General features: G+C 39.2%; 1 protein-coding gene across 3 annotated transcripts in view; it reads right to left on the bottom strand.

Moving 5' to 3' along the window:
* Window positions 1–15,241, bottom strand: part of LOC149774883 (uncharacterized) — a 99,093-nt gene that overhangs the window by 45,202 nt on the left and 38,650 nt on the right. For all 3 annotated transcript variants that reach the window (XM_089944695.1, XM_089944693.1, XM_089944694.1), the window contains 3 exons: window positions 14,397–14,462; window positions 9,197–9,268; window positions 1,689–1,964 (listed from right to left, as the gene is read on the bottom strand). In XM_089944695.1, the coding sequence (XP_089800821.1) occupies window positions 1,689–1,964; window positions 9,197–9,268; window positions 14,397–14,462 (414 nt within the window). The remainder of the gene's footprint in view (window positions 1–1,688; window positions 1,965–9,196; window positions 9,269–14,396; window positions 14,463–15,241) is intronic.

Genomic DNA, 15,241 nt, shown 5'->3' with positions numbered 1-15,241 from the left:
AGATAAAAAGAAAGAAAGAAAGAGAAAACATGGTGGGGCACTGAGTTATCTACGTAAGTGCCCTTAAAGAGTTTCATCGAGAAAAAGACAGAGAACATGGTGGGGCACCGTGTTATTTTACATCAGTGCCCTTATGAAGAAAAGGATATGTGTGTGTGTGTGTGTGTGGTTTGGATTTTTAAAGTAGCTTTAACAATTTTTAGTCATATTGCTATGATGTCTGCAGTGCGGCAGTTTATAGTGATGCCTAGTACTGGGGCATCATGTCACAGACATGTAGCATGATGTCTCGCCCAGTCACATTATCGTGACACCATGCTGACCAGTCCTAACACTAACCTCTTAATGCTGAGTGCCATGCAGGGCAGCTGTTTGTACCATTTTTGTAAGTCTTTGGTATGACTCAGCCAGAGAGCGAACCCACGACCTACTGCATCTGAGGCGGACGCTCTAACCACTAAGCCACTGGAGCAGTAAAAAGGGTACGTATTTTCTTTTAATTTCATTATTTAAAATAATTAATTGCATGACTAAATTCATCAACAAACATGTGCATCAACAGTTAAGTTCCAATGTAAATGTTCTTAGCTACATATTAATATATTTACAAGTCCGCCATCTTTTGAAGAAGAAAAAAAACCATGAAGTTTGCTTAGTATCGTGTGTCCGTGCTCAAGGCAAATAATAAAAAATGTGGACAAATTCAAATTTTAATATTGGCATGGATCCAAAGTACAGTTATGCTTATATAACCTACACATAAATAGAATGGACTTATTCACTTAACACTAATGAGAGAGAGCTATTGGATATTGAGATCTAGAGGGCCTTGAACATCATATACCAAAACAATAAAATGCAAGCAAACTTTCCTTATGCATGCAGCACTCAGGCCCTATTGTGTCAGAATCTAGCTGGCCCAAAGTTATGTACATTCAACCAATTGAGCATGCACTGTTGTTGACACTGTGTACAGTCAATGCTGTTTAAGGATTAAGCACATCATTGCATTTGTTTGAAGTCCAATACCACTATGAATAAAATACCGAGGTAGCAAGTAACTGCAGTTCATTTTCATTACACAGTGTTTCTTCAAGTCAGACTTGGATATTGTGCAATATAAATATAATGCCAATTCTAAACTATATGTAGTAAAATTTTCTGGACAGTTTAGTTCTTAAATTAAACAACAACATTACTCCATGATATTATTTTGAATATAAGCTAAATCTATGAAAAGGACAATTGCAATAACATTTGAATTGGATGTTGATTGAAGCAGTAGGAAATTACTGATATTTAAATTTTTCTAAAAAGAGGCAGAAAGATCGTTCATTAAAGATGGTTCTTTGGTTGAAATCAAATCCAACAATTTTGGTCAAGATAAGTTGTGGAAATGACAGGCAATTATGACTATTATAACTCTACAACTGAAAATTAAGAACTATTTTGAAGCCTTATAAATATTAAGTAGAAATGTGGGTAAAATTCAACTATTACCAGGAAAGTTGTCTTGCAGAAACAAAGTTTTGGATAAACAGACTGATGGACAATAAGTTTGTTACAGGGTTATGCTAAGTAAAGTCAAGTTGTTTTGTCATTTTCAGGCATCTCTGATGCACATTTAGACACACAGAACTGTAGGATCCCTTTATTTTCATCATTTAGAATAGAAATAAAACAAATACCTCCTTGCTGTAGAATCCACTCTTCTGTCTCCAAGGAAATTTTGCAACAATGTTCATGTATGTCAATTCCCTCTGTTGATGTCCTCTTAGATATATCAACCTTCTGCCCAAGGAGGCGCTTCACCAGTGTTGTCTTTCCCACCCCATGCTGACCAACTACCATAACTCTGATGTTGTAAACCTTCTCCTTTCCATCCTGCAAAGCTTCTTTGTATAGCTGAAGGGATGTATCATCCATATTAAGGATCTCCACAGGAATAATAGTGGCTGCAGGCTCTAAAGTCAGAAAATAATTAGCCAGACACATATTGAGATATATATGTATTGTGTAAGTGTTTATGTTTGTCCATTTTTCAGAAAAAGCCGAGTCATTTTCATGGGAAAAGATGCCAAATATTGTCAAGTCTGTATAGCTGGTCCATAAAATTTAAATCAAAATCATGCTTATTAAAGTGTTTGCTTTAACGCACAGTATGCATGTGTTTGTGTGATTTGGATTGTTAACATAGCTTTAACAACTTCAGCCATATTGTTATGATGTCTGCAGTGTGGTAGTTTATAGTGATGTCTAGCACTGGAGCATCATGCTGCAGACATGTAGCATCGGTCGCATTATCCAGACACCAGGTTGACACTAACTTCTTAATGCAGATTGCCAAGCAAGAAAAATGATAGTACAATTTTTATAAGCCTATTGTTCGGTCCCGTCACCTCCTGTATCTTTGGCAGACAGGAATCACATAGGCCACCAAAGTGGTCAATTCACGTAATGAAATACAATTCATGGTATCAATATATATATATATATATATATATATATATATATATATTAAAACATATATCAAAAAGAAACAAGTTCTTGGTCAATTACAAGTACCTTGTCGTCACAAAACACAAGGGCACAGCATTTAATAAGGACAGTTTGTAATTATATTTCTGCTCATCAAGGATGAAAAAAACCCACATGGCATGAGTGTTTCACAAGATTAGTGTCATATCAGAATGCTACATTTTCTCACAGCAGAGACATTTTAAACAAAACTGGAATGAGAATACAATTTAGAAAAAGAGCAGTCTATAAAATTCAGGACATTTAGATGCTTGACCATTGAAATAAAGACCTTTAAAGTATATGTCTTCGAAGTAGAGATTACTAATTTATATTTTCCCTTTCTTTGGCCTTGACCATGAGCCAGACAATATGCTCTAGTATGTGACACAGTGTCTAGTCATGATATATAATCAGATAAAGTTTCATTAAGAGCTATTCTACAATTCCAAAAGTTATGCTATAATCTTTCAGCAATGTCTTATCTGTTCATTGTTAATATAACTTTAAAGATGGCTCTTTTTAATGGAGCAAAAAATTTGGAGCAGGCCCCAATCTGTGTCAGCATGCATGTCAATTATTGGTTTAACCTTGCATGCCTTGGGACATTTGTCACTAATAAGTCTTCTACAGCATTTGCTGACTGTAAATAATTTGTACAGCATATGTCTGGAATTTAACAGCCGAAATGCACTTCCATCCTTTAAGTGAGTTTCAGTTTTATGTATTTTTTTCTGTGAAACTGAAATTTGGGATCAAAATTTGTTTTGATTTGAGAGGGGTCTCAGTTTATTGGAAAAAATTCCAATATTAAAGAAAGAAATATCTGTGACCCCCCTCCCCCCCCCCCCCCCCCCCGCCTTAAAGGAACAATTTATTAGATCTTAGGGGGAATCTGGTTTATAGAAAGTTTGGTTTGGACGGGTTTCACTAACTAAAATGTGTCCAACTCTCCTTATCAAAACATATCAAATTTGTTTTAAAATAATTAAGACTTTTGAATAAGTTCATACTTTCAGAAATAATTCTTTGCAAAGGAACAAAGTAAAAACTTAAACATGTCTTTTAAAAGAAATTATGTTCTTACTGGTGCAAAATCAATATTGCACATAATTACTTGTAAACAAATATTTCCTAATGTGTAAAGAAATTCTAATTCTTAATTGCAACATTACACATAACAAATACCTGCAACTGGACCTAATCATTGTTTGCTCCACTAGTATCTCTCTGTCCACTTACAATTAATTGGTATTTACAATGGATACAGGAGAAGGAAAACTCCGATTCCAAACATCTGCTGCCTTGTGGCTATACCCACTCATGGGAAAGGCTAAGGGAGTAAACCCCGAATGAAAGTCAGGAGACGGAGTCCCTAAGGAGGTCTGACATTGACTTCAACGTCATTCCGGCAACTCCTGCGACGTTGGTGCCAAGCTGTATCGGGATTTGTCGTTCCACTGGGCCCACCAGCTGCATAGAGAGGGGAGATCTGCTGCATGGACAACAGCTGATTCTCCATACCACCCTGCCCAGGCTTCATAGCTCCATTGGAGAGGACACACCAGCATTGTCGTATGGCATCGGCAGAACATGAGAAGTAGTTGTTTAACAGTTCTAAGTCAAAGCTCGATTGGCGTGGAGCTTGGCGCCAGGGGTTACTTTTGACAGTTGGAGAGATCACCAGGTCTCACTGGACAGCTACCTCCCACCTCAAGCTGGGCAGCCCCCATTCAATAAGGCTCTGCCCGCCATGGCCTGCCTGCTTCACTGGGTGCATGGAGCTTAGAGAACCATCTCGACAAGTGGGCCACAAAACTCCGCACCATGAAAGACTCAAATAAGAAATAAGAAGACTTCAGCTCTTCGTTTTGCAAACTGGAACATCAGGACCATGTGTCCTGGATTGACAGCTGACCTACAGCAGATCGACGATGCAAGAAAGACTGCCGTCATTGATAGAGAACTCTCCTGACTGAACATCGACATTGCCTGCCTCCAAGAGACCCGACTGGCTGACATTGGCACCATCAGGGAAACTAATTACACGTTTTTTTGGCAGGGGAAGTCCTCGGATGAACCTAGGCAGCATGGTGTAGGCTATGCCGTAAAGAACGCGCTAATCGCCTTCATTGAACCTCCATCATCAGGTACTGAGAGAATCCTTGCCCTCCGGCTGTCAACATCCTTAGGCCCGGTGTCATGTTTACCCCAAGCCAGAGTAGCCCCAGTTTGAAACATGTATAATCAAGGTAATTCTGACAAGCCATTGTTTGATGTTAATCATTGCCGAAGGCTAGCACTGATCCGTTACATAAGATTGCCGTAGCTAGAAATGGAGAGCCCGACCTAGGAGTTGCGAAGCCACCGATAGCCAATTATCACCGAGGTGTGGAAACGTTTGTCCAAGATCAAAAGAAGTTGCCTGAAGAAGTGGGAGTGTCTTAACTTTTTTCCTTGCAGACAGACAGACAGGTTGAACTGGCCGCTAAGACGATTGGACAGGGTAACAGCGCCACCCAATCAGAATCGAGATGGGGAGAGACCTTGATTTGGGTAGAATTACATCTCTGCGTCTTCCGGCAAGAATTAGTTCGCTAAGAGAAATTACCCAGAGAGGAGGTTAGCGTAACTCCAAATAGCCATTCGTTATTGGCTGGAAAATCTTAGAACAGGAAATTCTAAGTACAGACAGCTTCAAATAAGGAAGCTTTGAGGGACAGACCAGTTACAGTTTGGTCCCGTAGTCTCAGATAGAGAGATGGAGGAAAGGAGAAGAAAGGAGAGAAGTCAGGAGAAGCTGAAGTCGGGGAGCGAAATTGGAGGAGGAGATAGTCGAGAGGGAAACGGAGACGAAGGAGGAGTTAGAGAAATGGAAAGAAGGAAGGAATTAGCGGGAAAGAAAGAGATGAGTAGATGCAAGGACGGGGGAAAAATGAACTCACACTGTAAATCACGGGATGAATTAGGCTGTTACTTGGTCGAGGGAAAGACGAGTGATTGGAAGTTATCGTTGTTAAATTATCGAATTTATTAAATTGTTATTGATTGAATTTCATCTTTGTGTTCTTATAATTTAGCCGTCGGCATTGCTGACTGGGGGCTCAGAGCTGTAAAGCTACCTCATCAATAATTTAACTTTCTAACCTCACGAGCCAGGGTGGAACTTTCATCATAATTTAATGAAATTATATTGGAAGAACCCCACCCCAGTGCATGGAAACGTCACACATCAACATCTTCAGTGTGTACGCACCAACCCTCTGCTCCACCCACGAGGAGAAAGACAAGTTTTATGAGGCTCTGGATCAGTCAATATCCATTATCCCTAACAATGAAAGCCTTTACTTACTAGGAGACTTCAATGCTAGAGTGGGAGCTGACAATGAAGCCTGGTCCACCTGTCTCGGCTTTTACGGAAGGGGCAAGATCAACAAGAATGGTCAGTGACTGCTGAGGATGTGCTGCTCCCACAGCCTATGTGTGACCAACACTTTCTTCAAACGCAAGGAGATCCACCAGGTGTCGTGGAGATACCCACATTCATGCCACTAGCACCAGCTAGACCTCGTCCCCACCAGGCGTGCAGAACTGGCCAGTGTCCTCCTCACCCGGAGCTACCACAGTGCCGATTGCAACACGGACCATTCCCTCGTGGCCAGCAAGGTGTGAATATTACCCAAGAAGCTGCACGACACCAAAAAGAAGGGTCACTCATGCATCAACACCTGATGTGCAAGCAACCCAGAGAAAACACAGCAATTCATCAGCAAACTGAAGGAAGCCCTCACCAAAGTGACACGTGATGACACCATTGACTACAAGTGGTCCCATATCAGTGACTCTGTGTACAATTCAGCCATCACAGCTTACGGGAAGAGGGATCGAAAGAATGTCGACTTGTATGAGGAAAACTGGGAGGAGATGGAGCCCATGACTGAGGCAAAGAGGAAAGCCCTCCTGACATACAAGGCTGCACCTAGCCCAGAACACTACAAGCCCTCAGGATTGCAACAAACAATGCCCAGAAGACCGCCCACCGCTGTGACAACACCTACTGGCTGAACCTTTGCAACAGTATACAGACAGCTGCCAACACCGGCGATGCAAGAGGAATGTACGAGAGTATCGAAAAGGCGAAAGGCCCCCTCCAGCTACAAGACCGCCCCCCTAAGTCCAAGACGGGCAAAGTCATCACAGACCAGAGGATACAACTACAGCAATGGGTTGAGCAATATCTCGAACTATATGCAACCCAAAACAATGTCACCGGAACTGCCCTGGATGCTATTCCAGACCTGCCTGTCATGGAGGAGCTAGACACACAGCCCACCCTGGAAGAGCTCGGAAAAGCCATCGATTGCCTTGCCTGTGGGAAGGCTCCTGGAAGCGACGGCATTCCGCCTGAAGTCCTCAAGAGTGGAAAACCAGCACTGCTCCAGCCCCTACACATACTCCTCTGCCTTTGCTGGAAACAGGGATACATCCCACAGAACATGCATGACGCCAACATTGTCACTTTGTACAAAAACAAAGGAGACCGTAGCGACTGCAACAACTACAGGGGCATCTCCCTCCTCAGCATTGTCGGAAAGGCTTTCGCTCGTGTTGCCTTGGCGTGCTTGCAGATCCTAGCCTCCCGCGTCTACCCAGAGTCCCAGTGTGGATTTTGAGCCTGCAGGTCAACTGTAGACATGATCTTCTCACTACGACATCTGCAAGAGAAGTGTCGCGAGAAGCAGATGCCCCTCTCCATTGCCTTCTTAGACCTGACGAAGGCGTTTGACCTGGTAAGTCGGAGTGGACTCTTCAGACTCCTGCAGAAGATTGGCTGCCCCCCACATCTGCTTGCTGTCATCATGTCATTCCATGAGAACATGCACAGCACAGTGTGCTTCAATGGCGCAACATCTGAAGCATTCCCAGTCATCAGTGGAGTCAAACAAGGCTGTGTCCTTGTGCCGACACTCTTTGCCATCTTCTTCTCCATGCTGCTCCAGTACACATTCAAGGACTGCAGCGAGGGAGTGTACATCCATACCAGGGCTGACGGCAAGCTGCTCAACATCGCCCGTCTTTGTGCTAAGACTAAAGTTAACAGAGGTACTCATCCGTGAATTGCTCTTCGCCACGATGCAGCCTTGACATCACACGGAAGATGGACTTCAGCAGCTGGTTTGCCGCCTCTGCTTGTAAGGAATTTGGACTGACCATCAGTTTGAAGAAAACGAACGTCATGGCGCAGAACCAGTCTCCCCTCCCTCTGTCACCATCAATGGGTATAACTTGGACGTTGTCGAGAACTTCACATACCTTGGGTCTACCATCTCCAGCTCACTCTCCGTTGATTCTGAGGTGAACGACAGGATTGCCAAGGCAGCAGCAGTGATAGCCAGACTTAACCAGAGAGTCTGGAACAACCTCAACCTCGCCGAGAAGACCAAACTGCATGTCTAACAAACCTGCGTGCTCAGCTCACTTCTCTACAGCAGCGAAACATGGACCACCTATGCAAGACACGAGGGGAAACTCAACAGCTTCCACCTGAGATGTCTGCGGCACATTCTGCACATCCAGTGGCAGGACAAAGTACCCAACACAGAGGATCTAGAACACGCCAACATGAACAGCATGTTCTCCATTCTCAGTGAGAGGCGCCTTCGCTGGCTTGGCCATGTCAAGAGAATGGACCCAGGGCGCATTCCCAAGGACCTGTTATATGGGGAGTTAGCAGAAGGTGCACGACCAACTGGACGACCAGATCTGTGCTACAAAGATGTTTGCAAGAAGGATATGAAGACGGCAAACATCAGTGTCAACGACTGGGAGAGCTGTGCAAACAACTGTTCCAGCTGGCGTCTAGCTTTCAGGCACTGAGTTCAAAATGCAGAGGAAGAGAGAAGAATAAAACAAGCTGAAAAGAGAGCTAGAAAGAAGGATAAACAAAAGCTTACTTTGGAGCTACGCCATCGTCTCCCGTAGACGGATGGATTCCAAGAAGGCAATAGGTTCACAACCATAGTTGAAGACCCTGGCCCAGCTAGCACAAACTAACTTAAAACCATGGCCCAGACTTAAGACTTTGGCTCAGATATGCCAGCCATCTTTAGCATAATTTGATACAACTGTGCGGCATGCATTAGAGATGCAGAACAATTTCCTTTATTTGGCTGTGCTAAACAATTTTTAAGATTTTTGTTTAGTTACTTTCATTTAGTATGTTTAGCTAGAAAATAGAAAACTTGAACAAGCAGATTTAAATCTAAAAATCATTGGCACTAACATTAACCTAGGTGTGGAGGGACGGACATATGGAAAGATGGATGGATAAACAAACACAAGGATATCAATATCACCTTTATCTTGATCTTCTGTTAGCTTGACAAAAATTAAATATCTGAGATCTTATGTTTATTGAAGTTTTCATAATTACTTACATGATCAAATACTCCCACCAATTATTATCTTTCCATCCTGCAAAATTTTATTTTTCCTAATTAGGTAATAATGTCAAGTATTCAATTTAAAAATGCCTGCTTCTAAACTCTGTTTTATATTATCAATCATTTACTGGCATAATGTACAGCTTTAAAAAAAAAAACTATTACTATTATTATTATGTTAATATTACAAATAACAATAGTTATAACAAATAAAATATATTTAAACAATGGCTTACCAGTGCAAAATTCAGATAGGAATGCATCATCCTCTTCAATGAAAGGGAAATTGCTTGGCAAGAAAGGTGTAACTGAAAGAAAGATAGAACTGTGCTAAAATCCAAGAAAAGGGGTCTTTTGGACTTGGTTCTCTGGTGGCGTTACCTCTTAGATTCTCAATCAGTTCAATAGCATACGAATTTAAAACTATTTGTTACTGTGCCGTGTTTTAGGCAAACAGTGCCTCTGCCAAGAAAGCAGTTTCTGTTCTCAAAGACATGACTTTAAAGTTGTAATTGTCACCTTGAAAATGAAGCTTTGGGACTACAATGCATCCACCAGCTCATGAAATTACATGCAAAAATGCCTAATCAGCATGCATTGATGTCTCTCTCATCCAAAATCTCAGTGACTTAAGCTAATACCTCTTGCATCTGAACTCATCCAAAATCTCAGTGATATAAGCTTATACACCAAGTTTGATCACAACAATCTGTTCAGAAATGAAGCCTACAAAGCATTCAAAACCTCAGTCATACAGATAAAAGAACAGCTCCTTACATATTAGGTGAAAATAGTGTACTAAATAATAATAATAATAATAATAATAATCAAATATAATTCTTTATCTAAGGAGGGTAGCTCAGTGATGTGCATGCACAAAAGTGATACAAATGACAATAACACAAAATTTAAAACAAGTCATTACATTGCTATGATGTTTATGCTTTAAAACTTTCACCAGATTTTACTGCTTTAACTTATGCAGTAAAAAGAGTTCCATTTCATTCCTCCAGAACATTTCAAACTTCACCTACCATGTTCAGCATTGAATTTTTGAAGTTTTAAGTGGTCTTGTGATATTGATCCTAAAATTCTGGCAGGCAAAGTTGCTTAATGAATTGATGCACATTACAATTGATACATCGATAAACAAGTAATGTTTTGTTAAAGTTTATTAGGTCAGTTATTTTAACACATTTGGATTCGTGGAACAGGCTTTCAGACGGTGTTTCCAACGATGTCTTCAGAATTAAGTGAGCAGTTTGCACTGATTTTTTTATATTACTGCTCTAAGTTATTTCAATTTTTTCAGTGATTTTCAGATACATTCACCATGTTTATACCACTTTAGATCACTTGTAACTGTAACTCATAATGCTGTTAGCTTTTAAATTTCAATCATTTGACTATTTATTGTCAAACTACAATCATCTTGGAAATGGAATGCTTTATACATGAGGCTATCACCATACATTTTGTTTAGATTCATGTATAACCTTTTCTATTTTGACTACATTTCAAATTTCTTAGATCAGTTTTCTGTACAGCCTCTACAGTATTCATGACACCAAGTAACTGATACTGCTGCATCATCCTCAAGTATGTTTATGTTTCATGCTCAGAATTGAACATAAATTTCATTCTAGCCAGAGGGATTAGTAATTTGAGAAACCAGTTTTTTCAAGTAAAATGTTTCTTCAATAATACTTACCTAATTATAATACCTTTAAAGAACTAATATTATCTTCTAAATCCTGCCCAGTCCCTAGCTAAATCTTTGCAGCTAAAAAAAAACAAAAGTTGTCTGCCCATGCAGGTGGCAGTTACTGATCTGCATTTGGTATGGGGATTGGCACTATCTCCTGTGAATGATTATGTTGTTACATGAGCAGAAGGCACACTCTCAATATGGATGCAGGGAGGCCAGCAGGGTGTATGTGTAGTATGATTGGGTAAGAATTATCAAAGAAACATATTTTACCAGTACTAGAAAAAAAACTGGTTTTTACTTAAAATGTGTTACCCGATCATCATACCTAAGGAGAATAGGTAACAGGCAGATGAAGATAATTTGCTTACCTTGGTGAGACCATCTCTGGTCCCCTGAGGTATGTGAGACAGCTTCTAGGTACCATCACTGGAGAACAGACTTCAATATGTCAGGAAGCTGCTCCAAAAGGGAAAAATGCTCCCTTTCACAAATCCAGCAGAATCTGTGAAGCACATCTTTATTAAGCTGTTAAATGGCCCAGAAAGATAACCGGTTGTGCCATGGCTTTAGGTCCAACCTGAATGTGTTGAGCCCTTTAGGATCAAAGATCTCTGAGATTACATTTGGACAAGTACTCGGATCTCCATCCCACTGCATCATTACACAGATCTGCTCACATGCAATATTTGCAGGGACTGTCCTAACCTTCATAAATTGAGATATTAATCAAATTCATTTGTTGTGGGGTTGTTTTCCAATATGATGAATGAATAACCCACTTATTCATGTTAAAAGTGTCTGTGCTAAAGTATCGTCCTTACACTCTGTGAGGGAAAAGGAGAGGTGTGTTCTCCCTCAAAGCAATGGCTTGTTCTTCCTGAAGCACCACTTTAGAGCTTTGACTGGGTGAAGTGTCCAGAACAGACGACATAAATTTATTACATCAGTCTGGTTCCTGATGAATGGGAATCTGTTCTTGTTAAGGAAAGCTGTGGCCATCATGAGTGATACCAGGAGTCTTGTCATAATTGCATGTAGACAGGTCCACTTGTCATAATTGCATGTAGACAGGTCCACTTGTCATAACTGCATGTAGACAGGTCCACTAATAAAGCATGTGTACACTGAACTGCTTGTCATTTGCTAATGCAGTGTCATGAAGTACATGTACATCTTAGATACGATATTAATTAATGAAACACTTAAAAATGGTTCAAATGGTGCCTAAATGAGCCAGGTTAAAACCCATGATAGATTCCACTTGGTCAAGGAACCAATGGCATGGTCATGTGTAATCCAAAATGGACAGAAGATCAGATTGGTCTTTGGTTGTTTGATATCCTTTCTTACATGATGACACAGAATGCCAGTGATCATGGAACAGTAGGTTTAAGTTGGGATTGGTGGTGTTTCTCATCAATGAGCCATAGTAGGAAGTTTATTGGTAGTATGGATTCCTGCAGTGGTAAAAAGTCTTCTTGTATGTACCACTGTGTAAAGTGATTTCATTACCTTTGTACACCTTTTATAGTGGAGAGCAATCTCACTTGAGGGATCTCTCCACTACTTCTCAGAACTGATTTTTCCTGAGGGTTTGTTCTAATAAGGTCCAGATGTGCAGGTTAAGCAACTCTGGGTGAAACACCTGCCACCATGTTTGCTTGAGTAGATAAGGGAATCTCCCCATTTCCTGGAGATTCTGTTGTGAGATTTTTGAGGTCGTTGACCCAAGATTTCCCATGAGACATATGAGGGGCCTTATGACCACTGGGCAGCCTAAAATTCAGGGCACACTCCAACAATGAGTCAGACAAAGGTGAGGGAAATAAAGTATATCTGGCCTCATGTTAATACTTGTGTTTTCATTTCATGATGTTAAAACTGTGACTTCATTTTCTGATGTTAATAATTGTGTCTTCATTTCCTGATGTTAATTATTGTGTCTTCATTTCCTGATGTTAATCATTGTGTCTTCATTTCCTGATGTTAATTATTGTGTCTTCATTTACTGATGTTAATAATTGTGTCTTCATTTCCTGATGTTAATTATTGTGTCTTCATTTCCTGATGTTAATAATTGTGTCTTCATTTCCTGATGTCAATTATTGTGTCATCATTTCCTGATGTTAATAATCGTGTCTTCATTTCCTGATGTTAATAATTGTGTCTTCATTTCCTGATGTTAATAATTATGTCTTCATTTCCTGATGTTAATTATTGTGTCTTCATTTCCTGATGTTAATAATTGTGTCTTCATTTCCTGATGTTAATAATTGTGTCTTCATTTCCTGATGTTAATAATTGTGTCTTCATTTCCTGATGTTAATAATTGTGTCTTCATTTTCTGATGTTAATAATTGTGTCTTCATTTCCTGATGTTAATAATTGTGTCTTCATTTCCTGATGTCAATTATTGTGTCTTCATTTCCTGATGTTAATAATTGTGTCTTCATTTCCTGATGTTAATAATTGTGTCTTCATTTCCTGATGTTAATAATTGTGTCTTCATTTCCTGATGTCAATTATTGTGTCTTCATTTCCTGATGTTAATAATTGTGTCTTCATTTCCTGATGTTAATAATTGTGTCTTCATTTCCTGATGTCAATTATTGTGTCTTCATTTCCTGATGTTAATAATTGTGTCTTCATTTCCTGATGTTAATAATTGTGTCTTCATTTTCTGATGTTAATAGTTGTGTCTTCATTTCCTGGACCAGATGATACATATGTTTGAATTCAGGCAGTTGCATCATAGCAACATTAATTTCCTCCACTGCTGCTGATGTCACTGTGGCTGGCGGTTGTAAGCAACAAACTTAAGGTGGGGGATGAATCATGGTGGTCCAGTTTTAACACTAAGATGGCTTGGATTGTTTGAGGTATAATGCATATTCTATAAGTACAGGAGCGAAGCTTAAAAATTAGTGACACTTTTTGGTGGCAAGGGTAGGTAATGGGCAAAATGTATTATCCTTTGTCTGCATGAGTTAGACAGAAAAAGAAGAGTTTTTTTTTTCTTTTAGTAGGCCTAGATTCAAGAGGTGTCAGGCTTCTATCCTTAATGTCAATGTAATTGTGGAACATATTTGAAGGAGAGAAGAAGAAATATTATGTTTTCTGGGATGGCTGGATTTGAGTGATATCTGAGCTTATTTCCTAACATTAATGTAACTCCTTAATCACAGTGGTGTATGTACCTATATTCTTGACAGTTAGTGTTCTGTAAAGAGGTGGTGGCTCATGTATTTGTTTATGTCAAACCCACACTCATGCGCATAAGAAAACAGCACAAATTGAAATCTGCCTTTTGAATACTGGGTTTGTAGATCTGTGTCGACCATGTTCAAACTAACCCACAACCATTTGTAAACAATGTACATTCAGATCTGCCTTTTGAATACATGTATTCATCTTGTTCACACTAATTCACACCCATGTGTAAACAATGTAAATTCAGATCTGTCTTTGAATACTACTTAATATACTGTTACTTTATAAACTATAAATTGTAATATAAACTATAAATTGTATTATAAAAATCTTACAAAGTATATAATATAGGCTCAGTATCTAGAATCTTCAAACAACTTGGTGAATTAGTTTGAGATTAATAGGTTTCATTAAATCTGATTATTATATGATTGAGAAATTTCTGATTCTTTGACATGATAGTCACACACCATTCTCTACAAATCTCAACGCATCCAGATTTACATTCTTACCACCTGATAAAATTGCTTGTGCCTCCTCCTCATGTCCAGCTGGTTCATTTTGACCACTCTCGTCAGAGTCTAAAAAATTAAATATTTTTTAAAGATACTGTTTGAAACTCATTACTACGAAATGTATCATGTTACTTTTAAAGCATGTATATAAATTAATTTAATTTCTTACTTAAAGTATCGTCCCAAAAGCTGGAAACTCAAAGATGCTCATTAAATGGATTTTGCTGATTAATTGAGTAACTGATTTTAAATTGAATTATTAAATAACCTAAAAGGATGATTTTCTTTACCATGTCAAAGCTTTGTTATGTGCTTTGTTATCAAATGTCCATTCATCACCATACAAGGTACATATTTTACAGAACTGAACTGAATAATATCAAATACTATCAAAGTTAAATCTATATTAATGTTTCTGTAGCTGAATGATCTCCATTACTGGATTGCTTTTGCAAGTGAGATTTTGATTTAGTGAGTTGCCTCCCTTTCCCTGGCTCAGACCCTGTCAAAAAGTGTGTCATTTTCTCTACATGTCCATTTACACCAACAGGTAAATATAACATGTCTGTAATGACAACATACCCTCATGAAATTAAAATAATGTTACGAATACAACCCAGCTGTACAATTTCCGAGGTTATACTTGGCATTTTTACCTAAAACCTTGGACATCTGAGGTTTTTCCATATATTGGTTTTCCTAGGAAAACCTAGCAAACCTCGGAAAATGCTGATATTTTGTCCAAGGTTTCATAAGCAAACCTCAGATGTTATCTCATACATTAAGAAAGAAATTGGAAATACCTTGGACAAAGCCTTAGACATGAGAACTTAGTTTATTTCTGG

Source organism: Sinohyriopsis cumingii, unplaced genomic scaffold (assembly GCF_028554795.1).
Source record: "Sinohyriopsis cumingii isolate HCF-2022 unplaced genomic scaffold, ASM2855479v2 utg000127l, whole genome shotgun sequence".
NCBI classification, from domain to species: domain Eukaryota; kingdom Metazoa; phylum Mollusca; class Bivalvia; order Unionida; family Unionidae; genus Sinohyriopsis; species Sinohyriopsis cumingii.
Note: the sequence above shows the minus strand (reverse complement) of the source record. Positions and strands in the feature narration are given on the sequence as shown.